The sequence below is a fragment of the Clarias gariepinus genome, chromosome 13 (assembly GCF_024256425.1).
Source record: "Clarias gariepinus isolate MV-2021 ecotype Netherlands chromosome 13, CGAR_prim_01v2, whole genome shotgun sequence".
Classification (NCBI taxonomy): domain Eukaryota; kingdom Metazoa; phylum Chordata; class Actinopteri; order Siluriformes; family Clariidae; genus Clarias; species Clarias gariepinus.
The window spans coordinates 11401202-11423758 of record NC_071112.1 but is presented as its reverse complement, the minus strand read 5'-3'; the positions used below and the strand labels follow the sequence as shown (position 1 = coordinate 11423758).

The following is a 22557-nucleotide window of genomic DNA, read 5'->3' as shown; positions in this document are numbered from 1 at the left end:
CTCCAGCTGAATGCCATTGAGTTCTGTCGGCTGCAGTGAACTGGAGGTCATTGCAGCAGTGACTGTTTGAGCATTGTTCCACTCATTCAGTATCTGCAGTGCTGCAGCTAGTGCTGCATTATTCACACACGCATGCCAAATACACAAATTAGGCTTGATTTGAGAAGTAGTTTCACTCTTTGGACGTTTTAGCAATAAGGTACACAGGAGTAGTAAAGTTTAGGGTTTTTCTTACTCTTGTTATTATATTATGTTTGACATTATGCTTAATGTCATATTTAGATGTGACTAAATGAGAAATCAAACAATTTATCACATCGCTTTTAAACTTGTCCCAGATGTCTGAGTCAGCTTTAGTAATTATTGTTTCAGTTCAGTTAAATAAAAAAGTCGCTACTGAATAATTAAACCTAATTGGTCAGAACTTGATTGAATTTCTTTGTCACTAGTGCAAGCTCTAAGTTAAATCACAAATCTAATTATTTATATGATTTATTTATATTAAGACACTTGTTCCAATATGTGACAAGTTGCAATAAAAACACTGCGGTCATCTGAAGCACAACATTTAGTTATTGCTTATTGTTCTCATGATGGCACACTCCCATCGCGTTTTATTACTCACATACTGATTGCAGTTTTATCTACATGTGCTGAGCTGGTAAAAGTAGTGCGAAGGGTGCTGTGCTGGTTGTGACCGCCTGCTCCAGTCTTTCCTGTTTGCTCAGTGCACAGTTCTGGCCTAAATATGTCACCTGTGTGTATTCTTGCTGAAGCAGCCATTTAGCCACCAGGATCGCTCCACACCACCCTGTGTGGATGTTTTAGGCTTGTTTTTTTCATTAATTGTGCTGTTAAACCAAGACTAGGATTTAACCAAACACAAAGTAAGCTGATGTTTGGAAGGGATATGGTAAGTGAACTATGCAGCAGTTGGTGGTGTTGCTTAATGTTCTGTTCACTGCTATATGGAGGATTTGGAGTAATATGACGTTGATGGTGTATGTTTTAAAGAAAAAAAAAAAAAAGGGTTGGATCATAAAAATGCCTTAAATGTCAGATCTGTACGTAGACACCATGCTCAGTGCAACGTAAAAAAAAAAAAGCGTAATATTTAACGTTGCACTGAGCATGTAGTCTACGTACACATAAAAACTATGTGGTATATATGTTAACGTTAATTATATATTAGAATGGTTTACTAATCCAGGTCAAAACAGTTTTAGGATTACTTCAGAATGCATTAGTGTGTATCAGTATGTTACATTGTCTATATGAATTGAACATTGAACACATACGAAATTATTTTCAAAAGATCTTATGAGGCTGTACTGTGGCGTAGTGGGTAGCACTGTCACCTCACACCTCCAGGGTCGAGGTTTCAATTCCTGCCAAGGGTCTGTGTGTGGAGTTTGCATGTTCTCCCCGTGGTTGGTGGGTTTCCTCCGGGGACTCCAGTTTCCTCCCACAGTCCAAAAACATGCAGATTAGGGTAATCTGTGTTTCAAATTGCCTTTAGCATATGTGTGTACCCTTGCAATGGATTGGCACCCTCCTGGAAAAGGCTTTAGGCCCCCTGCAACCCTGTACAGAATAAGCGATATATAGACGATGAGTGAATGAATCAGGTTCTCTTATGACTAAAACATAGAAAGTTTGTATTTTGTGTAAGCACATGATATTTGTACTGCAGAGTTGTGGTTATTGTCAACCCTGTGGTCTGAAATTCAAATAGTTACATATCGGGGATGAATTCCCACACTGATGTTTTTTTTTTTTGCATGTTTGGTCATGGTGACCTCATCACCGCACCGGGCACGCGAGAGAACACGCGGAAGTGCCACATTCCCGTGCGCGCGGGACAGAACGTGGGAGCCTGTTAGCCGTTAGCTAGCTCGCTAATTCTGAGCCGACGCGACGTTAAACACCATGTGCTCGAGGGATATTAACGTTGCCATGACAACGATGTAAAACAGAGATAACGGCTAAACGTATTAGTTTTGCTATTGCGTTTAGCCCTAATCTCTGGCCAGGCTCGCTGTACCGATATCCAGATAGACTACAAAACTAATAATGTATTCAGGAGTCTTAACACGTTTTTATTTCAAGGTAGGAAGTATACAATTTATTGCGGTGTCTTCTTCTTCTTGGTGTTTACCTGCGGTTGACAGTCACTTTGTTGCATTACCGCCACCTACCGGTCTTAAGGTCCCTCATCTTTTTTGTACCATAGTTTTTTTAAAGAGCAAAATTTTTTAGCTATCTGTCCCCCTACACACACGCACACACGGAACAGTTTTTTATATAGCAACACCATAATGACAAAATTGTTTAAGTGAATGATTCTGTGCTAAAAAAAAAAAAAGAATTAAGGAATCTCTCTCTCTCTCTCTTGCCCCCTTTAGCACCAAAATATAACACAAGCTGTTTTTTCTATTTGATTTGTCAGTTGTTGTGCACACTGTGGTTTAATCTGTGATTAATAAACTTTGTTGGATGGTGGATGAACTGCACTTAACTCCAATTTTGGAATGACTATACACCCTCTGACGAAGTGCCCTGAACTGATGTAATTAATTACATTAATACTAGTGTGACTGTAAACATGCCCAAGACCCCTAGGACATTTGGATGTTTTGTTGTGTTCACACTGCAGCGAAAAGTGGCACAAATCAACTGCAGATCTTTGTAATATGACCTCAGCCTGAATAGTCAAATCGGAATTAGATGGATTTTTCATCAACCCAACTCGACATTTGTCACAATTCTATGCTGGGAAAGATAGAGGGTGAATGTAAAGGAGAATTTAAGGAGCCATATATTTAGTGTGATGTTGCTGTACAAACAACATTACATATACTAAGTGATAAGAAATGCTCTTTGGTTGGAGAGATTGCTGAAGAAATGGTCGAACATGGCCATAGGATACTTAAGCTGCTCTGAAAAAGATAAAAGTTTAAAAATCAAAGGTGAATAAACTATGGACGCGAACCAAAGAAGTAGCTGAATATTGTACGCCTTTTACATCGAGCTTGAACGCATTACATGACTCGTTGTTTCTTTATCTAGGCAGTCAGTTTAGGAGCGTGAACAATTCACACACACACACATATATATTTATATTTAAAACATAGTATGAACATCCTAACAAATGAAAAATCATGGTAACAATGATAACATCTCTCTTCTCTCTCTCTCTCTCACAAACCAAAATTGTAGATGTGAAGTTTAGTGCCATTAAATATAAGTAATTTTAGTATACATCCAACAACCACATTATTAGAAACACCTATACACCTGCTTATTGCATTTGTTCAGTCAGCCAATCATGCAAAAAAAAAAAAAAGCCTGCAGATGCATTTCAAGTGTTTCAGCTCATTTTTAAATCAAGCATCATTAAAGGGGGAAAATGTGACCTCAGTGACTTTGATCGTAGCACGGTTGTTGGCGCTAGATGGGCTGGTTTGAGTCTTTTAAATCCGCTGGTCTGCTGGGATTTTAACTTCACATGCTTTCAGTAAAACACATGGGTCATATGAACTAAGCATTGCCTCACTCTCTTTCCTTCTTAGTCTGAAGACCCTGGGATGCACTAATCTGGATGACCTAGCCCAGTTTGACAGCCAGCTTCAGCTCTCTCTGGCAGCCTGGGGCTATTACTACGAAGACTACATCAAGCTTTCCACAGGCGTAAAGGTCCTTCAAGCGTCCCGGGGCAGCCGAGACCAGGACTACGAGATTCAGCTGGTGCACACCCTTGCTGAGAGACGCCTGAATGAGAAGTGGTCCATCGGTGAGTTCCGGGACATTAGGAAGACCTGTTTGGCTCTCTTAGCCATAAGTAGTTCTGCTGTAAAAGTACATGGCTATCATTATGCTAGAAAGGTATGTAAGTTGTGTAAGGTCACCACACCCTGACAGTCTGAATGTTTGTACGTGTAATCTCTTTAGTGTGGTGTTGTAACTCTCGGCTGCTCACACCCATTCACTTTTTCTTTTTTTTTTTTTAATAAAATCAATTGATTTTGTAGTGTACAGATGATTCTCAGCAGATTACAAATGAAATCTCTGTTTTTGTTGTAGGCACCTCGTGGTTGTTGTGTCAGTGTTTCATTGACTGTAATATGAGATTATATAATCTGCATGTTCTTCTCCTTTTAGCCGGAGCGCTGATATTCGGCTGTACTGTCGCTCTGTGCTTTTTGATAAGGGACCTCATGTTTTACATGATTGGTGAGTTTTACTTTTCTAAGAGAGACAGTTAAATAGAAACACCTAGAACATCACAAACACAAATCTATACAATATGCTTCAGCAGTCATTTGCTTCTGCAAGGTATTTCCGGTTTAAATAAAAAAACATGAATTCTTGACTGTCATTGACACACTATTAATAAATTTTAAGCACTTTGTTGCTAAGAACCCAAAGTACACGGTGTGTATTCTTGAAGTGTGACCAGGTCCTGTTTTGTTTAAGTTGACTTCACCTTGTATATTCCGCTTTCTCTACCTTTTTGTAGGTGGAATAACCGTTTCCATCATCGCATTCGTATTTATCATCAAGTTCCTCTGTGAGCTCGCAGCACGTGTGGTCAGCTTCCTGCAGAGTGAGGACCCTGGGCGTCATGGCGACCGCAGCATTTACGACTATGTGCGGGGGAACTACTTGGACCCACGCTCCTGCAAAGTCACCTGGGACTGGAAGGAGCCTCAAGAAGTGGGCCAGACCATGAGCTTCCGTGTGCAGGTATTCTCAGCATTTCTACATGCACATTAAAGGGATTGTTTTTGATTTCTCAAGTTTATCTTAAATCAAAATTGACTGGGTACATTATTTTAGGTCTTGGTTGTTGTATGTTTTCCTGCTCTGAACACTGACCGTAAAAGTTTGTCACCCAGAAGGAGATTACAGTGTAAGTAATTCCACGAAAAATTTCACTATTCCTTGTTCTGTGCAAAATGCATTCCAAAGTTCAGCTGAGACTTGAATAACACTTCTGCAGTCTCATTTAGCTTTATCGAGTTAATGTTTTTTAAAATTTGTCTATTTAGAACAAATGTAACTTATTTGTTTCTAGCTGTGCAGCTACTTTCGGTGAGAGTTGAAAGGTAACTTAAAAGTAAATGTACTTTGTCACTGTACTTATTAAATATTAATGTAAAAATTTCATGTATCTTTACATGATAAGTTTTATTGAAGTGTTGCGTTACATAACTACAGTGATGTGTAATATTTGAAGTGGGGATTTCGCCACCTGCTGACCATTATGAGTAATAGAGACAGAGAGATAGGGAGAATTTTTGGTACACAAGTCAATTTGATGGCGAGTACTTTAGTACTTTTGCTTAAGTAGACATGACTTCTACTTTTACTTGAGTAATGTTTGACCTAGGATATTTCTGTGATTTGGTTAGTCATACGCCTAGTTCTAGCGGAAGCAAAAAGTTTTTTTTGTTAATATACAGTACCTTTGAAAAGATACCATCTTAATTTAGCCCCGTGAGACTGCAGAAGCTTAAAATAAGTCTCCTGATATGTATTTTTGCATGTAAAAATTGGTGTGGCACTTGGCCCTGATTGTTTACCTTGTGTTCCCGGTGAAAAACTTCACGGTCAGTTTGCAGAGCAGGAAAACTCGTCGGTTTTGATTTAAGACAGGCTTAAAAAACCCCAAACAATACCCTTAAAACTGAACAGCCATTTTGACTTAATCATACTTTTCTTAATTAAAAAGTAAATAACGTTATTGATTTATGATATGAATGGCTTTGTTGCAAAGAAAGGCACATCGATTTAAATAAACTGTAAGGTGCTTTGATAAAGTTTATCGAAATGTAATTAAGATTTTCAATTTTCAATTACACAATATCTGTTTGTTTTTGTTTTTTTTAGATGCAAAGGACAATAAAAGGAATTAATGCAAATGTATTGGGCTTTTTTGTCAGTTTTGCACATATAGATCCTGATTATTTTAGCAAAAAGCTCTAGTTCTGACAGATTAGATGGAGACTGTTGGTTGAACTGACGGTCCTGCCACACTGTAAGCATTGCCACCACTCCCATCCTTTATTCATTTTCCCTTAATTGAAGTAACTCTCTCGAACAGTCTTGGCCAAAAGTATTAAGGCAACATAAAACATGTATTAGTTCTCCCTGTGCACTAACAAATGAAATCACTAATTAATTCCAGTTTATCTGACTGTAAAATTAAGATCTAATTAATTGAAAAGAAAACTAGTGAAAAACTGGCTATTTGATGATGAAGATGATATTCAGCTACTGAAGCCATAGATTGGGTTTATCTCCAGATCCAAACCCAATAGAAAACTGTGTGGATGATGGTGAAAAAGGCAGTAGCAGTCAAGAAATTCAGAAAAACAGTCTTCTGTACATGTTTTTAAGGGAGCAATCAAGCAGGCATGGATTGAGCAAGCACTAAAGACATCTTTTTGACTGGATGCCCAGGCAGAATCTTTATGCTTACAGTAGCAGAAGTATTTTACGCTATGCTCACTTTGTGTCTTTTCTCCTAGCTCTTCTATAAGAACGGCCAGCCATTTCCAGCTCACAGACCTGTTGGTTTGAGGGTAAACATCACTCATATAGAGCTGGCTCTGGATATTCCTGTCACCCAGGAAATTCTTCTGGAGCCCGAGTCCAACGTGGTGAAAGTGACCTTCACTGTGCGCAAGGCGGGCCGCTATGAGGTGGCAGTGAAACTTGGGGGGCTCAATGTAGCATACAGCCCCTATTATAAAATATTTCAACCAGGTAACGTGAGCACTGAGTTGATGCCAGTGCAAAATTCCTTATTCTTCTTATCATCTCCATTATCTTGTTTTGATTTGATAAAGTTTCCCTTCAGGTGGAAATATGATGTAATAAAGCTTTAAACCCCCTCATGGTTTTATCTAAAAAACATTGTTCTTGTCTGTCATATTGATCGATTTGCTTGCAATGTTTGTATATGATAGCAGTTTTATGCTTGTTTTTTTCTGCCTATCATTGTTTTTTTTTCCTGAATTAAATGTCATGTCGTGTTTGTTACAGGGATGGTGGTGCCATCCAAAACAAAGATCGCATACCACTTTTCAACTCTGGTGCTGACATGCGATCACCCACACACACTGCAGATCGAGCCTCGAGACGAGTATGGAAACCCTACAAGTAACTCTGACTCTCTCTTGGATGAAATCAACTACAGTGTGCATATACACTCAGTAAGAGCTCTCACAGGTTGAAACAATAATATCTAGCGTCATATGGAAACAAAAACATGCATTTTGTTTTACAGTCTTGTAAAATCTGTGTATCAAAACCGACTTGATCCCAAAACATTCAGCTTGATAGACTGTTGTTACATAAGTGTTATTTCCATGTTTGAGCATTATAGGCATTTTATGTTATGACTTTAATATTATAAAAGAAAATTAACTTACTATGTTTTTTTTTAATTTATTTGTTTCCCATAGTTGGGGACTCTGGAAGAGGACAGCTCTGAAGATTACTACAGCGTGAATATCTGTTGTAATAAGCCTCAGTGTCAGGTTTTGCTGCGGCTCACTCTGAAGAAAAAGGGCTGCTTCAGGGCACGTATTACTTACAGGGACCAGCCTCTCAGTAACGGAGAGTTTGACATCATTGTGCTTAGTGGTGAGTCTCTTCATATCTTAAATTCACTTTGGCTTGTAATAGTGATATCTAACTGGACGTACCTGTGCAAACAAATTAGAGAGCAAGAAAATTGTCCTAATTTGAGACAGCTGAACCAAATCAAGCATAGAGTGTAAAAAAAAAATAAAAAAAAAAACAGACCAGCAGCCAACGTTTTACTGGCCCTGTTTGATATGGACCTACACTAGTGCATGTAATCTTGCATATGCAGTGTGTGCGGACATCCACAGCTGTGTGCAAGTGCTTGTTTAGTCGAACGTGCGCTTTCGTTTGCAATAGAATTGGTCGAAGATGAATTGTTTTAATTAAATGATTTGGCCACTCGCACTAGCCACCTCTCCCCCCACACTGGGGTTCATTTGTTTTTTTTTTTGTTTTTCTTTACAAATTTTTTCGCTGTGTCTACTTTACAATCCCCATTAAGGTCTTTGGAGTGATTTTTGTCCAGATTTCAGAGCCAATTTTGTAGGGTGAATTATTTCTTATCAAAATGATTCGAGTTTTTCTAGCCCAAGTGGTTTGGCACAGATATTAAACAAATCTGCATAACTTGAAAGCATTTAGAGGTATTTTTATTCAGTTGCTCTCGGTAGACCTCACGAAAAGTTTGAAAAGATATAAGTTTCATAGGGACACGTGCATAGTTTGGGGTGGTATGGCCACCCATTCCCAATTTGGAGAATTTATTTTTGTTTTTTCAGATTTCCTAGGAAATTAACAGTGAGCCCTTTCTGGCAGGGATGAGGGAAGTTCAGCAGAAGGACTATATTATTAAAACAATCCTGGATTCTATCTATTCCAGTTTTTGTGTAATGCCAGTAATATAATTTACACATGGCTTACATTTTCATAAATCGTTTTTTATGTATAAATGATAGTTGTTGAGCATCAAAGAAGCCTGATGCATGGTGAATCACTTTTTATCACTCTGTCATAATGTCTGTTATCAAGCCAGCACTAGTGTATGAACATGTGTGTGTTGTTTTTGTGCATTATCTCACACTACCTTGCCTCTTCCCTTTTGTTTATCACCATAGTGAATGAGACTAACTGTGTGGAGAAGAATGTGTCCACTCCAGGAATAAGCATCTACTTCGAGGCCTACCTCTACAGTACAGGGAACTATAACAGCTCTGCCTGGCAGTTCCCTGCATCCTCTCTGCTCACCCCACCACGCCGGCCATCCACGGGTGATGATGAGGAGGAGCATGACTCTCCAGTCGAGGGCCAACCGGAGAAGGTCAAGAAACCAAAAAAGGTCTACTGCTACATATCACCAAAGGTCAGTAATGTTATGTTTTGCAAATAAGCCATAATTGGTCATTGGTTTATTTTCTTTATTTTATTTAAACTCTGACTTGTGTTTTATTTGTGTTGTATTGCAGCAACTCTCCGTGAAGGAGTTTTATCTGAAGATTATTCCATGGCGCCTTTTCACATTTCGTGTGTGTCCAGGTACAAAGGTACTGGCGGAGTTATTCAAACAGAAAATGCATGTTTTTTTAATTTTATTAATTAATTAATTTATTAATTTATTTATTTATAAAAGGTTAATCCATTTTTCTGTTAGTTCACCTACCATGGGCCTGACCCAATCCATAAGTACCTGACTCTGGTGGTACATGATGGGATCCAGCCTCCTATAGAACTATGCTGCAAGGACAGGAACATTATGGCAGCCACATTTATCCGCTTCCTGCACAAGAACATTGGTGAGTTGTGTAGAAAACTACAATGCTCCTCTTTTTTTTTTTAGCTCATTTGTCACATTTGAATGATTTAGCTTATTTATTTGTACACAAAGATAACCAGAGTAAATACAAAATGGAGTTTTTAAATAATGAATTTATTTATTAATGGAAAAAAAGCTATTCAAACATACCTGGCCCTATATGAAAAAGTAACTGCCACTAAAGCTAATAACTTGGCAGCAACGTCTGCGATCAAGCGTTTTCAATAACTGCCAACGAGTCTTTCACATCGCTGTGGAGGAATTTTGGCCCACTCTTTTTTGCAGAATAATCGACCATGAACTTTCCTATGGATGCCATTTTGCATTCATGCATTCTGCAGTTCTTTATATGTTGTTTTGGGTTCTTTTATAAGCTCCTGGATGAGATGGTCATTGTGCTTCTGGGGTAATTTTTGGTAGCCTAGCCACTTCTGGGAAGGTTTACCACTGTTCCAAGTTTTCCTCTGTTTATGGATAATGGCTCTCACCGTGCTTCCCTGATGTCCCAAAGCCTTAGAAACGGTTTTGTAACACTTTTTTTTATATCATAACAAGATGTGTTGGTTTTTGAGATCTTAAGAAGCGTGCTTGACTTTGTCTAACAGGTTCTATTTAAGTGATTTATTGATTCAGCAGGCCTGGCAGTAATCAGGTCTGTGTGTGGCAAATGGAACTGTGTAATCACATTTCATTTACAATTATGCAAAAAGACAGAGGTGACGTTTTCACACAGGGCCAGGTAGGTGTAAATAAAATCCAATAAATATAATTTTTTTTTAGAGATGCATTTTGTATTTATTCAGATAATCTCTGTGTAATTTTAAAATTAGTCTGATTACCTCAGTCATTTAATATGCAAAAACATACTTTTTCACAGCACTGTACATGCAGCTGAATCTGCTTAAGTGTGTAACTGAATTGTTTGGGACTGTTTATTTTCCCTGGATGTTAGGAGGTTCAGAAACATTTCAGGACAAGGTGAACTTTTTCCAGAGAGAGCTCAGGCACATTCATTCCAAGAGGCTCCGGTTTAAAACCTGCCTAAAGATCAGCCGCCACTCCATTCTTGATTCCGTGAGTACCCTGACCTGCTGGAGCTCTTCAGGGTTTAAAATATCCCTTTGAATATGTTTGTAACATCATGATTCATATATCATATATATATATATATTTATTTATTTATTATTATTTTATTTTTTTGCTGCAGTCTCTAAAGGCCACCAGAAACTTCTCTGTATCTGACTGGAGTAAGAACTTTGAGGTTGTGTTCCAGGATGAAGAAGGTCTGTTCTTAAAGTAGACATTATGGTATTTCTCAAATGTTCTAATACTTAAATAGTTTATAAGTAGATAGTAATTATATAAATGACATGGTACGTGGTTTGTTTCTAAGCTCTCGACTGGGGCGGGCCAAGGCGCGAGTGGTTCGAACTCATCTGCAAGAATCTGTTCGACACCAATAACCAGCTCTTCACACGTTTTAGTGATGATAACCAAGGGCTGGTAAGCATCTTCCTGTTTGCGTTTATTTTTTTTAAAGATATAATGCAGGGGTGTACATTACCAGTCAAATGTTTATACACCTACTAATTCCATGGCCTTTCCTGACTTTTTATTTCTTACTTACTTATTAATCTTTTTGAACAGTTGATATTATGATGCGCCTGTGTCTGAGGTGCTTTTTGTTAATTGGTGATTTTTTAAGCTGGTAACTCTAGTTTTAGTCTTGATTTCCTGGGAAGGTCTTTATGAGGGCCAGTTTTATCGAAATGCTTGATGGATTTTGCTAATGCACTTGTTAATTCCAGAACAGCTGACTTTCGTGGCTTAAAATAACAACTGACTGTTGTTGTAGGTACTTAAGTTCTTAATACCATATTTGTTATTTCATAGTTTTAAAAAATCCAGCATTGTTCTAAAATGTAGAAAATAACACTAAAGTTGTGTCTAAACCTTCGACTGGTACTGTACTTAAAGAAAAATTAGCTGGGTCTTTGGGCAGGTTCTAGCATGCTGCTTAGGCCCATGTTTTGGTTGCCCAGAAACTTAATTGAACTAAGCTAAAGCCAATAGCTAATGAATCCAATATGAAATTGTGTTTTTTGTTTGTGAAATGAAATGATTTGTAGAAATAATTGCAGGTAATACAGGCCGTATCCTGTCCAAACTGACTTGTAGGTAAAGACTGACTAAATGAAGCACTTTTGTTTTTTATCATCTCTGGCCAAGAACAATATACTGTAAAATCAAGTACCGGCCAAGTTGTAAGTGCAGAACAATAATAATAAACTATGGACAATGTTTTCAAAATGAGCAGCGATACTTCTGGGGGAAGTTATTGACTTCCGTGGCATGGTCATATGACATGTCAGGCAAAGGAAAATGTAGTCAGATTGCATTAAAAATTTATTAATTATTATCAAAATGATTCATAATTTCTTCTTTTAACGGCATCCATCTTGCATCAAAAAGAAGCAATCACTTTTTTAAAAACTAGCACATTATGGTTACATCATCATCACAATGTCAGTAGTTGGCTTAATGCGTAAATGGTAGCTCACTAGAAATCTGTGTGTGTTCGTGTTTGGCAGGTCCACCCGAACCCAGAGCGTCCTGCTCATCTGAGGCTGAAGATGTACGAGTTTGCAGGGCGCGTGGTGGGAAAGTGTTTGTACGAGTCGGCTTTAGGAGGAGCGTACAAGCAGCTGGTACGAGCCAGGTTCACCCGCTCATTCCTGGCCCAGATCATCGGCCTGCGCATGAACTACAAGGTGGTACACGCATCCTATTTTGCAACATGCATATACATTATACTACATACTACGTTCTCATCAAAAAGATCAAACACAGACTTAATCATAGACTTCATTCTCTGTCTAAAAACCGTTAATTCACAGGGACAGTATGGCAGGTGCAGCATAAAATGCTTCCATTATTTGAAATTAAGAAGAAACACGAAGTGCAATAGTTATCAAAGCACTCATGGCTACAACTACAGTCATGGCTAAAAGTTTTGAGAATGACACAAATATTAGTTTTCACAAAGTTTGCTGCTAAACTGCTTTTAGATCTTTGTTTCAGTTGTTTCTGTGATGTACTGAAATATAATTACAAGCACTTCATATGTTTCAAAGGCTTTTATCGACAATTACATGACATTTGTGCAAAAAGTCAGTATTTGCAGTGTTGGCCCTTCTTTTTCAGGACCTCTGCAATTCGACTGGGCATGCTCTCAATCAACTTCTGGGCCAAATCCTGACTGATAGTAACACATTCTTTCATAATCACTTTCTGGAGTTTGTCAGAATTAGTGGGTTTTTGTTTGTCCACTCGCATCTTGAGAATTGACCACAAGTTTTCAATGGGATTAAGATCTGGGGAGTTTCCAGGCCATGGACCCAAATTTTCAACGTTTTGGTCCCCAAGCCACTTAGTTATCACTTTTGCCTTTTGGCACGGTGCTTCATTGTGCTGGAAAATGCATTGTTCTTCACCAAACTGTTATTGGATTGTTGGAAGAAGTTGCTGTTGAAAGGGTGTTTTGCTGCCATTTCTGAGCCAAGCTCTGCACTGGTGGCACTCCGATCCCGCAGCTGAATCCTCTTTAGGAGACGATCCTGGCGCTTGCTGGACTTTCTTGAATGCCCTGAAGCCTTCTTAACAAGAATTGAACCTCTTTCCTTGAAGTTCTTGATGATCCTATAAATTTTTGATTTAGGTGCAATCTTAGTAGCCACAATATCCTTGCCTGTGAAGCCATTTTTATGCAACGCAATGATGGTTAACAATGGAGGAACAATGATTTCAAGCATCACCCTCCTTTTAACATGTCAAGTCTGCCATTCTAACCCATCATGCAGTGGAAAGGTTTTTTTTTTGCGATTAAGTTAATTTTCATGACAAAGAAGGACTATGCAATTTATTTGATCACTCTTCATAACATTCTGGAGTATATGCAAATTGCTATTATAAAAACTTAAGCAGCAACTTTTTCAATTTTCAATATTTATGTAATTCTCAAAAATTTTGGCCACGACTGTATATCTTCTTCAAAAAAAAAATCCTATAAAGTTAGAAGCCCATGCATCATCTTTCTGGCAGTGTCAGTGCTTATTCACATTTACAAGGGGCCTGCAGAGGCTCTTCCTTTATTTTATTCCTCCAGTCGATATTTATTTATTTTTATTTTTGCACATAGCCAGGGCCACAGTTCCTGTCATGGTGAATACGTGATTCATATTAAAAGTGCATAGTCCTGGATAAACTCTTGTGTATTGTTTCTGAGAGAAATAAAACATGTTTGTTTCATTTTATGCATCTGACTGTTTTTAATTACCGTTTGCTTTGGCAGTACTTTGAGACCGACGATCCGGAGTTCTACAAAACAAAAGTCTGCTTTATCTTAAAAAATGATGTGAGCGAAATGGATCTTGTATTTGCTGAGGAAAAGTACAGCAAGTCAGGACAACTGGAAAAGGTGATCTACACTCAACCAAGAAACATTAAAAATAAACAGCAGAAAAATGTTTTTACTTAAATACGTGTTTGATTATTGTGATCCTAATGGAACGTTGATGTTGTAAGGGTTGAAACCAGAATAAGTTTGTTGTAAAGTACTACTGTTATTATGAGATTGCAGAGATAGATTTATCATAGACGTGTATGTTTTGGAGATGTGTGCTTCTTGTGTATTTTTCTGACGTATACAATGTTTTCAGGTGGTGGAGCTGATACCAGGTGGTGCTCAAATTGCCGTCACTAACGAGAATAAGATGCACTACCTGAATCTGCTGGCTCAGTATAGACTGGCCAGTCAGGTGAGGGATGAAGTAGAGCACTTTCTTAAAGGTACGAGCTCGTCAAACTGAAACTTCAGACATGTATGTGTTCAGATCTAACCAAGGTGTTTTGTCGTTCCTAGGTTTAAATGAACTTGTTCCTGAGAACCTTTTGGCCATATTTGATGAAAATGAGTTGGAGGTAAGGCTGTTAAGATGTCTGTTCAAGCCACGAAAGAGGACAAAATTTATGTTTTGTATTTGTAGATATATTAAATACATTACCTTTTTAGAAGTCAAGGACTCAAAACTTTAGTATATACAGTATTTCAGACAATCTGAGTACAGATTTGTTTCAATAGCATTTTTAAATGTGTGTGATAGTATGTTTTAGCAATAGATCTTTCTGAACTTTCCACTGAAAGTACACAGGTCCAAATATTGATTGTTTTTAAATGATTACAGTTTTTCTTAAACATGTTATGTTGAAGTGACCAATGTAAATTATTAGGACTAAAAAAAAAAACCTCCATATACACAAAAACTTCATCTTCGATTATTTATGCCAGTGATTTGTGTTTGTGTGTTTTTATTTTCGCAGCTGCTGATGTGTGGTACTGGGAATATCAATGTGCAGGATTTTAAAGCCCATGCTGTTATTGTTGGAGGTTCATTGCACTTCAGAGAGAAGGTGCTTTGCTAAACATGTGTTTGTGCTTTCAGAGCATTTGACGCATTTTTGTTTCCCTCCCATAGTGCGCTAACATTGGAGTGCATAACCAAACAACCTGCAAGTGGTGGTCTCTGCTTCCAAACAAACCCCTGGTGCAGTTTGACTGCCTTGATTCAGTAGATCAAACCCACTGTGGATTTTGGTTTGAGTGAAACATTTTTGACATGCAAGCTTATAAAATTTACATCGTGGTCAGAAGTTTACATACACGCATCGTGAGCATTAACGTCCTGGCAGTATTCCGCTTTCTTTGATCTATTTGTTTATCTGGGATAGAATGAGTGTACAATATACATCCTAAATAGGAGAGGCGTTCAAATCAAACTGTGACTTTTGATGTGCAAAATAACAGAACACAGTAACGAGAGTAAAAACTACATTTATTTCTCGATATAATCGCCTGTTACACTAACTCACCTATCTCAGCGTTTCACTAGTGCTTGGATACCATTAGGGTAGAAAGTTTTCTCAGTACGCCAAAGCCATGATCTGACTGCCTGCTTCAAGTCTGAAATGCTGGCCTCACAAGAAATTTCCTTAATGGCCCTAATATGCAGAAATGGCTCGGAGCGAGGTGGTATAGCAGCGGATGTGGCAGCCAGTTCCTGTAATGTGCAAGTGGTGTTCGTGAATGAGTGTGCGTACAGTTCCCACAGACAGACGCATTTCTTCCACAAATTGGCAATACTTTATTCCTTGATTTTTCAAGGATCAGATGTTCCACTTGCTGAATTTTCATCATCATTCACAGACATACAGCCTTCTTTAAAATGTTTGCAACAGTCAAATGTCTCATCATCATACTATGCTTGAAGTAAAATACCAATCTGCAAATACTAATCGGTTTTATGCCTTCATTTGTGAGAAATTTCATCACAAGGACTACTAAATTCCCCCTTGTAGAATGTGGAGCACGATTTGTAATTCATTTGGAATTTTCTGAAATCCACACATGGTCAAAATTATACATACATGGTCAATAAAATACACATGCCCACTATTAATTTGGTGATGATGAAAGTCTTGAAATGTTTTTATTTTGCCAGATCCAAGTCCCCATTAGCTTTCTGTTAGTGGTAAAGATTAATTGCAGCTAGTTCAACATGTAAAGAGTTTGTTTGACAGTAAGTCCCATGTAATAAGAAGTATATCCAGTTTGGTGACTTTGATAAAATTGGTTCAGATGGTCTGGATCCATCAAGGCACAGCTGTGTCATGAACTGGAACTGGAAGCTGGAAGCACCAGTGTCACTGGCTGCAGCCAAACAAGGTTTACTTTACACAAAGTGAATGGACTAATGAAGAAGGATGACTACTATAGAATTCTTCTGTGACTGTGACCCCAAACTTCTCACGGCTTGTTGAGGAATGGATGAAGCAGGCTGACTTTAAGATTTACGGTTAAGATCCTTGACCCTAACAAAAAATACCAGTTTAAAAATCATTGTGAGGCCATTATTACATCATGTTCATGACAAGTAAATGGGCAGCTGTATATGATCGCAAACGTATATGCAGAGTGTAGTGTATTCCAGATATCTCAAAATGTACAGCTTTATTATTCAGTTATGGATTTATTTAGCATGGATCTATTGATCTTAGATTCTCTTTATTTCTTCATTCACTTGTTTTTGTCTTCTCTACGCTTTCTGTCTTCACAAATGAATTAACCGTTTTCCTTTAGCATGGTTCAGGCCTGTTCCTCACTAATGTTGTTGTTTTTGGGGTTTGCTTTATTTAACTATGTGCAAACCCAAAAGTTAATTCCATAATGAGACTTGAGAAAGGTTACAGTAGCTCACAGTTGAGCATTTCAACAGCTAATTTATTACTGGCTGCCTTAATTCCGTTTTTTATGCTTTTGACATTTTCCTTTCATATAAATATTAGTAAAGACAATAAGCTGTGTGTATGTATGTGTCTGCAGGTAATGAAGTGGTTCTGGGCTGTGGTGTCCTCCTTCACTCAGGAAGAACTTGCACGTCTTCTTCAGTTCACCACGGGCTCGTCTCAGCTCCCTCCTGGTGGCTTCAACACACTCTGCCCCTCCTTTCAGATCATAGCAGCACCAACACACAGCAGCCTGCCAACTGCACACACCTGGTGAGTAAACGCACACACGCAACCCAGTCCAAGGCAAGTTAGAAATAAAGAGCAAGGTGATTAAATACAAGTCAGTGCCTTGAGTATTGACAGACCATATTCCAACACACATGAATCAAGTCTGGCTAATGTCTACCTCGTTAGATGTTATAAAGCATTGCAGTTCATGATTGTGTTGTGCTTAGGTCTGGATTGGGAAACTGCTATTTCCCGGTGGGTCGACACACTTTCGGTCTGATAAATAAAGTGTGGTGATATTATTATTGTTGTATTTATTTATTTAGCTAAGAACTGGTTCATCCATAAGCCCAGTCACTGTATATGGCTGGTGTTGGATTGGACCTGTTCCTGAACCGTTTGGATATCTGCAACCAAAATTTGGACACTAAGGAGGGTCAAAGTCTCTTAAGGAGAATTGTTAAGGTGATGAGGCATGGATTCATCACTACAAGCCTAAGAGTGAATGGCAGTGTATGGAACGGAAACATCACAAGTCGCGGACCAAGAGAAAATTTCAAAGTCAACCATAAGCTAGAAATTGATGCTTACATTTTTATGATTCTTAAGGGCCAGTATTGGTAAAAGTTTCAATAATCAGCAGTGTTCATTGCAGTGAGATGCTTATTTAAGAGATAAAGACTAAACATTCTCTGTACATTACAGCAATTGGCAGACGCCCTTATCCAGAGCAATTTTTTTTTATCTCATTATACATCTGAGCAGGTAAAAATTATTAGTTTTTAATGATGAAACAGAAAGCTCATGTGCTGCGCCTTACTTTAGTGCCGTGGTTCTCAAAGTGTGGGGGGCGCAGACATGACAGGTAGGGCGCAATGAACGTGAGGAAATTAGTGGAAAATAATAGGAAAGTACTTATTCTAATTCATGCTTTTCTTTATTGACAATACACTCAATAAAAAAGACTGTACACTCAAAACTAAACAATCACACATAAAGAAATGGATCATTAATACAAGTAAATTAAAATAACATCATTTGGGGACCGGGAAAATAAGTGGAACCATAGTGTAACAATAACGTTTTAATGTCAGCATGTTAATTGCAGAGGAACAATATAAGGAAACGTTTGGTATTATATATGTATACCTATATATATCACATCTACACTACATGTTCACGTTTACATTCTGGACCATTACACAAAGTCACTTTAATAACCATTGCACAAAGTCACTTTTTCTATGCATACTTGCACAAAATTATAGTTCTATGTATACAATATATTTCTATTTTCAGGTTCTATTTTTTTCTAGTTAAATTTTTATTTAAATTTTTTATCATATTTCTTCTATTGATATTTATTACTTATAAGTTTTAATTCTCTTTTTAAGGTCACTGGCGGTCGTGTAAGCATTTCACTACATTTCGTACTGTGTATGACTGTGTATGTGACAAATAAAATTTGATTTGATTTGAATTTGAATTTTATATGTAATTATCATTTATTCCAATGTGTATGCTGATGTCTAGTTTTCAGTGTGGCAACAAAGTTGCTTTTTGATCCTTCAGGCGTTGAATAAAAGAGAAGATAAATATTGTTCTACGCTTTTTGTTGGTGTGCAACATTTTGTGATGATCCCTATATCATTCGTGGCGCCTTAGAGAACAATGTTGTTTATGCTTTCAAACGTATAATTTAAGCGCTTAATCGAGAAAAAGGCAGATGTAGCTTAAAGACAATGTAGGGAGAAAATATATGTGAGTATATTATTTGCGTGTTTTTATTTACACAGCTATTGAAGCCGAAGATGCGAATATAAAACTAATTTTACCGCGGTCACAAACCGGGTCAGTAGCGTACTGTATGTAGTGGGGATAATAACGTCAATGGATACATTTGTTACATGAACCAGGATTAATCCTCTAATAAAAGTTCTTTGAATCTTGAATCTTGTTGACAGATGGAGAAATAGTATTGAAAAGCGAAGACATTATGCCGATAAAAAAATTTATTTGTCTTTACAAAGGTTAATTAAAACTAACTCTGTGGATAATTTTTTTAAACATATTTTGCTTAGGTGTCACTCTTGCCATATCTAATTCTGAAGATATCCATTATAGTAAATTATAGGCTTTTTAGTCCCATAAAAGGTCTTTTGAGGATCTTGGTTCGAACCTTGCTGTCGGTGGTTGCTTGAAGTGCCGGTCCCAAGCTCGGTTAGAAAAATTGGGAGGGTTGTGTTACCGTCGTGCCAAGTTGTGTGTCGATCAGATGGTCTGCTGTGGTGACCCCTTAACGGGAGCAGCCGAAAGAAATTAGCACGGATCACAGAACTAATGTACTTAGCTTACCACTGAGTAATGCATGAAAAAATTAGCTTTCTCTTATTGTAATAACTGGTGATAATTTTGTTCTTGTTCTTCCTTGGTACTTCTCTAGTTTTAACCAGCTGTGCCTCCCTACCTACGACTCCTACGAGGAACTGCACAAACTGCTGAAGCTGGCCATCAGTGAGGGCAGCGAGGGCTTCGGCATGGTGTGACCACACACTGGCTCTGACTTTTTTTGGATACCATAAAAGGAATTTCTTTTTCTGTGTCTTCTCTCCAACGGGTGAGCTGCTGTAAATGAGCCAACGCACCTTTCATCCTCCAATAACAGACCTCTTAGCTAAAGCCCACATGGATGTCCAGATTTTTCTCTTTCAAGCAGGAACTTCACATGATCCTGAGTTGCCTTTGGTTTATTCCACTGGATGCTGGAGCTATGTAAATATGTAAATCTTTTGGGGTTTTTTTGTACCGTTTAACTGAAAAAAAAAACAACAAAAAAACGGAAGATCCATGTTGCGTTTTATTCCAGATGGTACGATTGTTTCGTTTTATGTGAGTTTGTTCAGTCATCGAACTATGAAGCTACTATCACATTTGGCATTAACAAACCTGGGAACATTTACATGAAGTGTAGCAGCCTATAAGATGTGTGGATCAACGACACACTCACTGCACTTTGGCCTTAACCGATCAGGGAAGGTTAATTATTTTGCAAGTTGTATATATAAAAGTTGTAATTGTATCTTGTGAAGTTGAGATGCTTCTTGATTCTCACTTGGCACTTTTTGGTTATGTAGTTGTTTCACATGTATATCAGATAGCATAATGTAACACTGTGTGTGTGTGTGTGTGTGTGTGTGTGTGTGAATAGAAAAACCTGCATTGCAAAATAAGAGGAGGAGGAGGAGAAGGAGCAGTACTATATTATAAGACCTACTGGCCAATTACAAATCTCTGGGCAACCGCTATGCATTTTAGAGAGAGCTAGTGAGTCTAATTTATGAAAAGCAGTTTCATTTATTTCATTTATGTAAGGTTTTTAGGCAAGTTTGCCTTGACATGAACATCATTATTAGACCAGGACAAAAGATATTTCAGTTTTTGCTTTGATTTTGTTATTGCTTAATTTCTGTTTTCTATATATAGTATGTGACCTTTATTTATTTGTAACTTATTCCCATTGACCAAATTATCCTGCAATATTATATTTGTGTTGATGAAATAAGTGTTCTACAAAAACAAACGAGGCTAAAAGCCAGGTGGATGCATTTAAGTTTGTCAAATGCAACGAATTCTCCCCTCAACTTTGTTTCCAGTAACTCAAACTGGATAAATACTATTTTCAACTTTTCATATTCATAGTTTAACCAAGTATTTAAAGAAGTGCATCAAAGTTTGTATCATATCGCTGACTGTTTATTAAAGAAAAAATGCTGGTACATATGCACTATCCAGGAAAATGACCTCTAAGTGATTGTTCTGGAAGTCAGTAATTGGGTGCAGCTTCTCACATGACTGGAACATTGCATCTTGAGTTTCATGTTAATGAGAGTGCTCATTTACAAAGCTTACACACCGCTGTCAAAGTGTGTCCTAACGTGGACTGTCCGTTCTGTCATCCTATGTAACTATGCTTCAAATCAAAACACAGCTGCTGTTAACTTTGGCGCTCGTGTCCGCTTGAATAATTCATAAAGAGTTGTGTCATACAGGATGCATTTTAACCATGGATCCTGACGTTAAGCAGCAGAACGTTTCAAACTTTTAGTCACCCTCCACCCTTTAATGCCACAATGAAACTTTTCATATGGTCTCGTTTTAGATATCGTGTCCTTTGACCTTGGATATACAACACAGCCGCGAAAATCCCAGGGTGCGGCTGGACTGAGAATGAAATCACCGTGTATGCGTCTGGCTGTGGATATTGGTGATGACCTCAGTCACCATCACCTAAATAAATTAAAGCACAGTGGCTGAAAAGCATCCTGTGATTTTGTTCGTCTTGGCGCCGCTGGGTCATTTTGTGGCTGCCAGTCGATCAGGAGGGGCAAAATGAGACGCAAACGTGACCTTTACCTCGGCTTAGAGCATCCTGCTGTCTTCACTTACCTTTAGGTACAGGGCATTTGAGTTTTCTTACTGGTTTGATGGTGCGAAATAATGCATTATAAATTTATGTGTATATATGTAATATAGATGACAATAGCTTGGGGTTGATTTATTCTGGGTTTTTCTTGTGTGTGGAGAGGCCTGGTTGCTCTCACCTGCAGTTCGAATGTTTTCCGGCACTGTTCCGATGGTTCCTTCATTGGATGCTTTCTTATTTATGTGACAAAATAAATAAAAAAAATATGGGAAAGTCACCTCTTTCTTTTACTTTCTGGTGTTTTTATGGATTTGTGTAAAAATATTCTGTATATTTTGTTATCCTAATACACTGTAGATTATTTTTATACTATTTGATCCATGTGCAGTGGTGGGCAAAATTTAAAAAATCATGTACTTTAAGTAGAGATATCACAGGTAAAATATTACTCAAGAAAAAGTGAAAGTTCTGCATTTCTATTTGTAAGGTACAAAGTGTTGTTGTCAGCATCTTAAACAATCTGAATTCCTGCTAAGTATTCATGAAGGGAAGGTGAATCATAAAATTACATTTAATAGTCAGCAGGTGGTGATATTACCTTTTCAAATGTTACACTCCATTATGCTTAAGTAATGCAACGCCATGTACAAGTACAGATTTTTGTTGTAGGATGTAATGAAAATAACAGTAAAAAGTACAGATACATGAAAATTGTACTTGATTACAAAAAAAAAAAAGGAAATTTACTTAGTTACCTTCCACCGCTCCTTTCACATGATTAATGGTGGAAAGGTAAAATTTTTACATTTGGGATGTTGTTTCATTCATTTACTCATTCATTCATTTATTCATTCATCTTAATTCTTATGCCTGGTCAGAATCATGGTGGATCTGGAGCATATCCAGGAACGCTGGGTGTGAGGTGTGGGCACATCATGGACAGTGCAGTGTACGCGCTCATTCATGGCAAGGGACAATTCTGAGTAACCAGTTCATCTAGTGGTGTGTTCCTGAGTATTAGGAGCTACACTAACTTACTGTAGAACACTTTGCATAATGTAGCATTTTAGGCATAACCTGTTGGCACTGCTGTTTTTTGTTACACATGTTTGGGTTTAAAATGTTTTACTAATGTCTATGATTCTTTCATATGCTT

General features: G+C 37.8%; 1 protein-coding gene across 2 annotated transcripts in view; it reads left to right on the top strand.

Annotated features, from left to right (window-relative positions):
• Positions 1 to 22557, top strand: part of arel1 (apoptosis resistant E3 ubiquitin protein ligase 1) — a 25481-nt gene extending 2924 nt beyond the window's left edge. Inside the window, exons 4-22 of one of the 2 annotated variants that reach the window (XM_053509557.1) lie at positions 3573 to 3793; positions 4162 to 4233; positions 4520 to 4746; positions 6534 to 6771; positions 7051 to 7220; positions 7473 to 7653; positions 8712 to 8956; positions 9060 to 9137; positions 9245 to 9386; positions 10359 to 10480; positions 10614 to 10689; positions 10800 to 10909; positions 11998 to 12177; positions 13758 to 13883; positions 14125 to 14254; positions 14328 to 14386; positions 14786 to 14875; positions 16845 to 17020; positions 19422 to 22557. In XM_053509557.1, the coding sequence (XP_053365532.1) occupies positions 3573 to 3793; positions 4162 to 4233; positions 4520 to 4746; positions 6534 to 6771; positions 7051 to 7220; positions 7473 to 7653; positions 8712 to 8956; positions 9060 to 9137; positions 9245 to 9386; positions 10359 to 10480; positions 10614 to 10689; positions 10800 to 10909; positions 11998 to 12177; positions 13758 to 13883; positions 14125 to 14254; positions 14328 to 14386; positions 14786 to 14875; positions 16845 to 17020; positions 19422 to 19524 (2746 nt within the window). In that variant the 3' untranslated portion in view covers positions 19525 to 22557. Of the gene's footprint in view, positions 1 to 3572; positions 3794 to 4161; positions 4234 to 4519; positions 4747 to 6533; positions 6772 to 7050; positions 7221 to 7472; positions 7654 to 8711; positions 8957 to 9059; positions 9138 to 9244; positions 9387 to 10358; positions 10481 to 10613; positions 10690 to 10799; positions 10910 to 11997; positions 12178 to 12610; positions 12821 to 13757; positions 13884 to 14124; positions 14255 to 14327; positions 14387 to 14785; positions 14876 to 16844; positions 17021 to 19421 lie in introns of those variants that run through there. The other variant, XM_053509558.1, reaches the window with a different exon arrangement.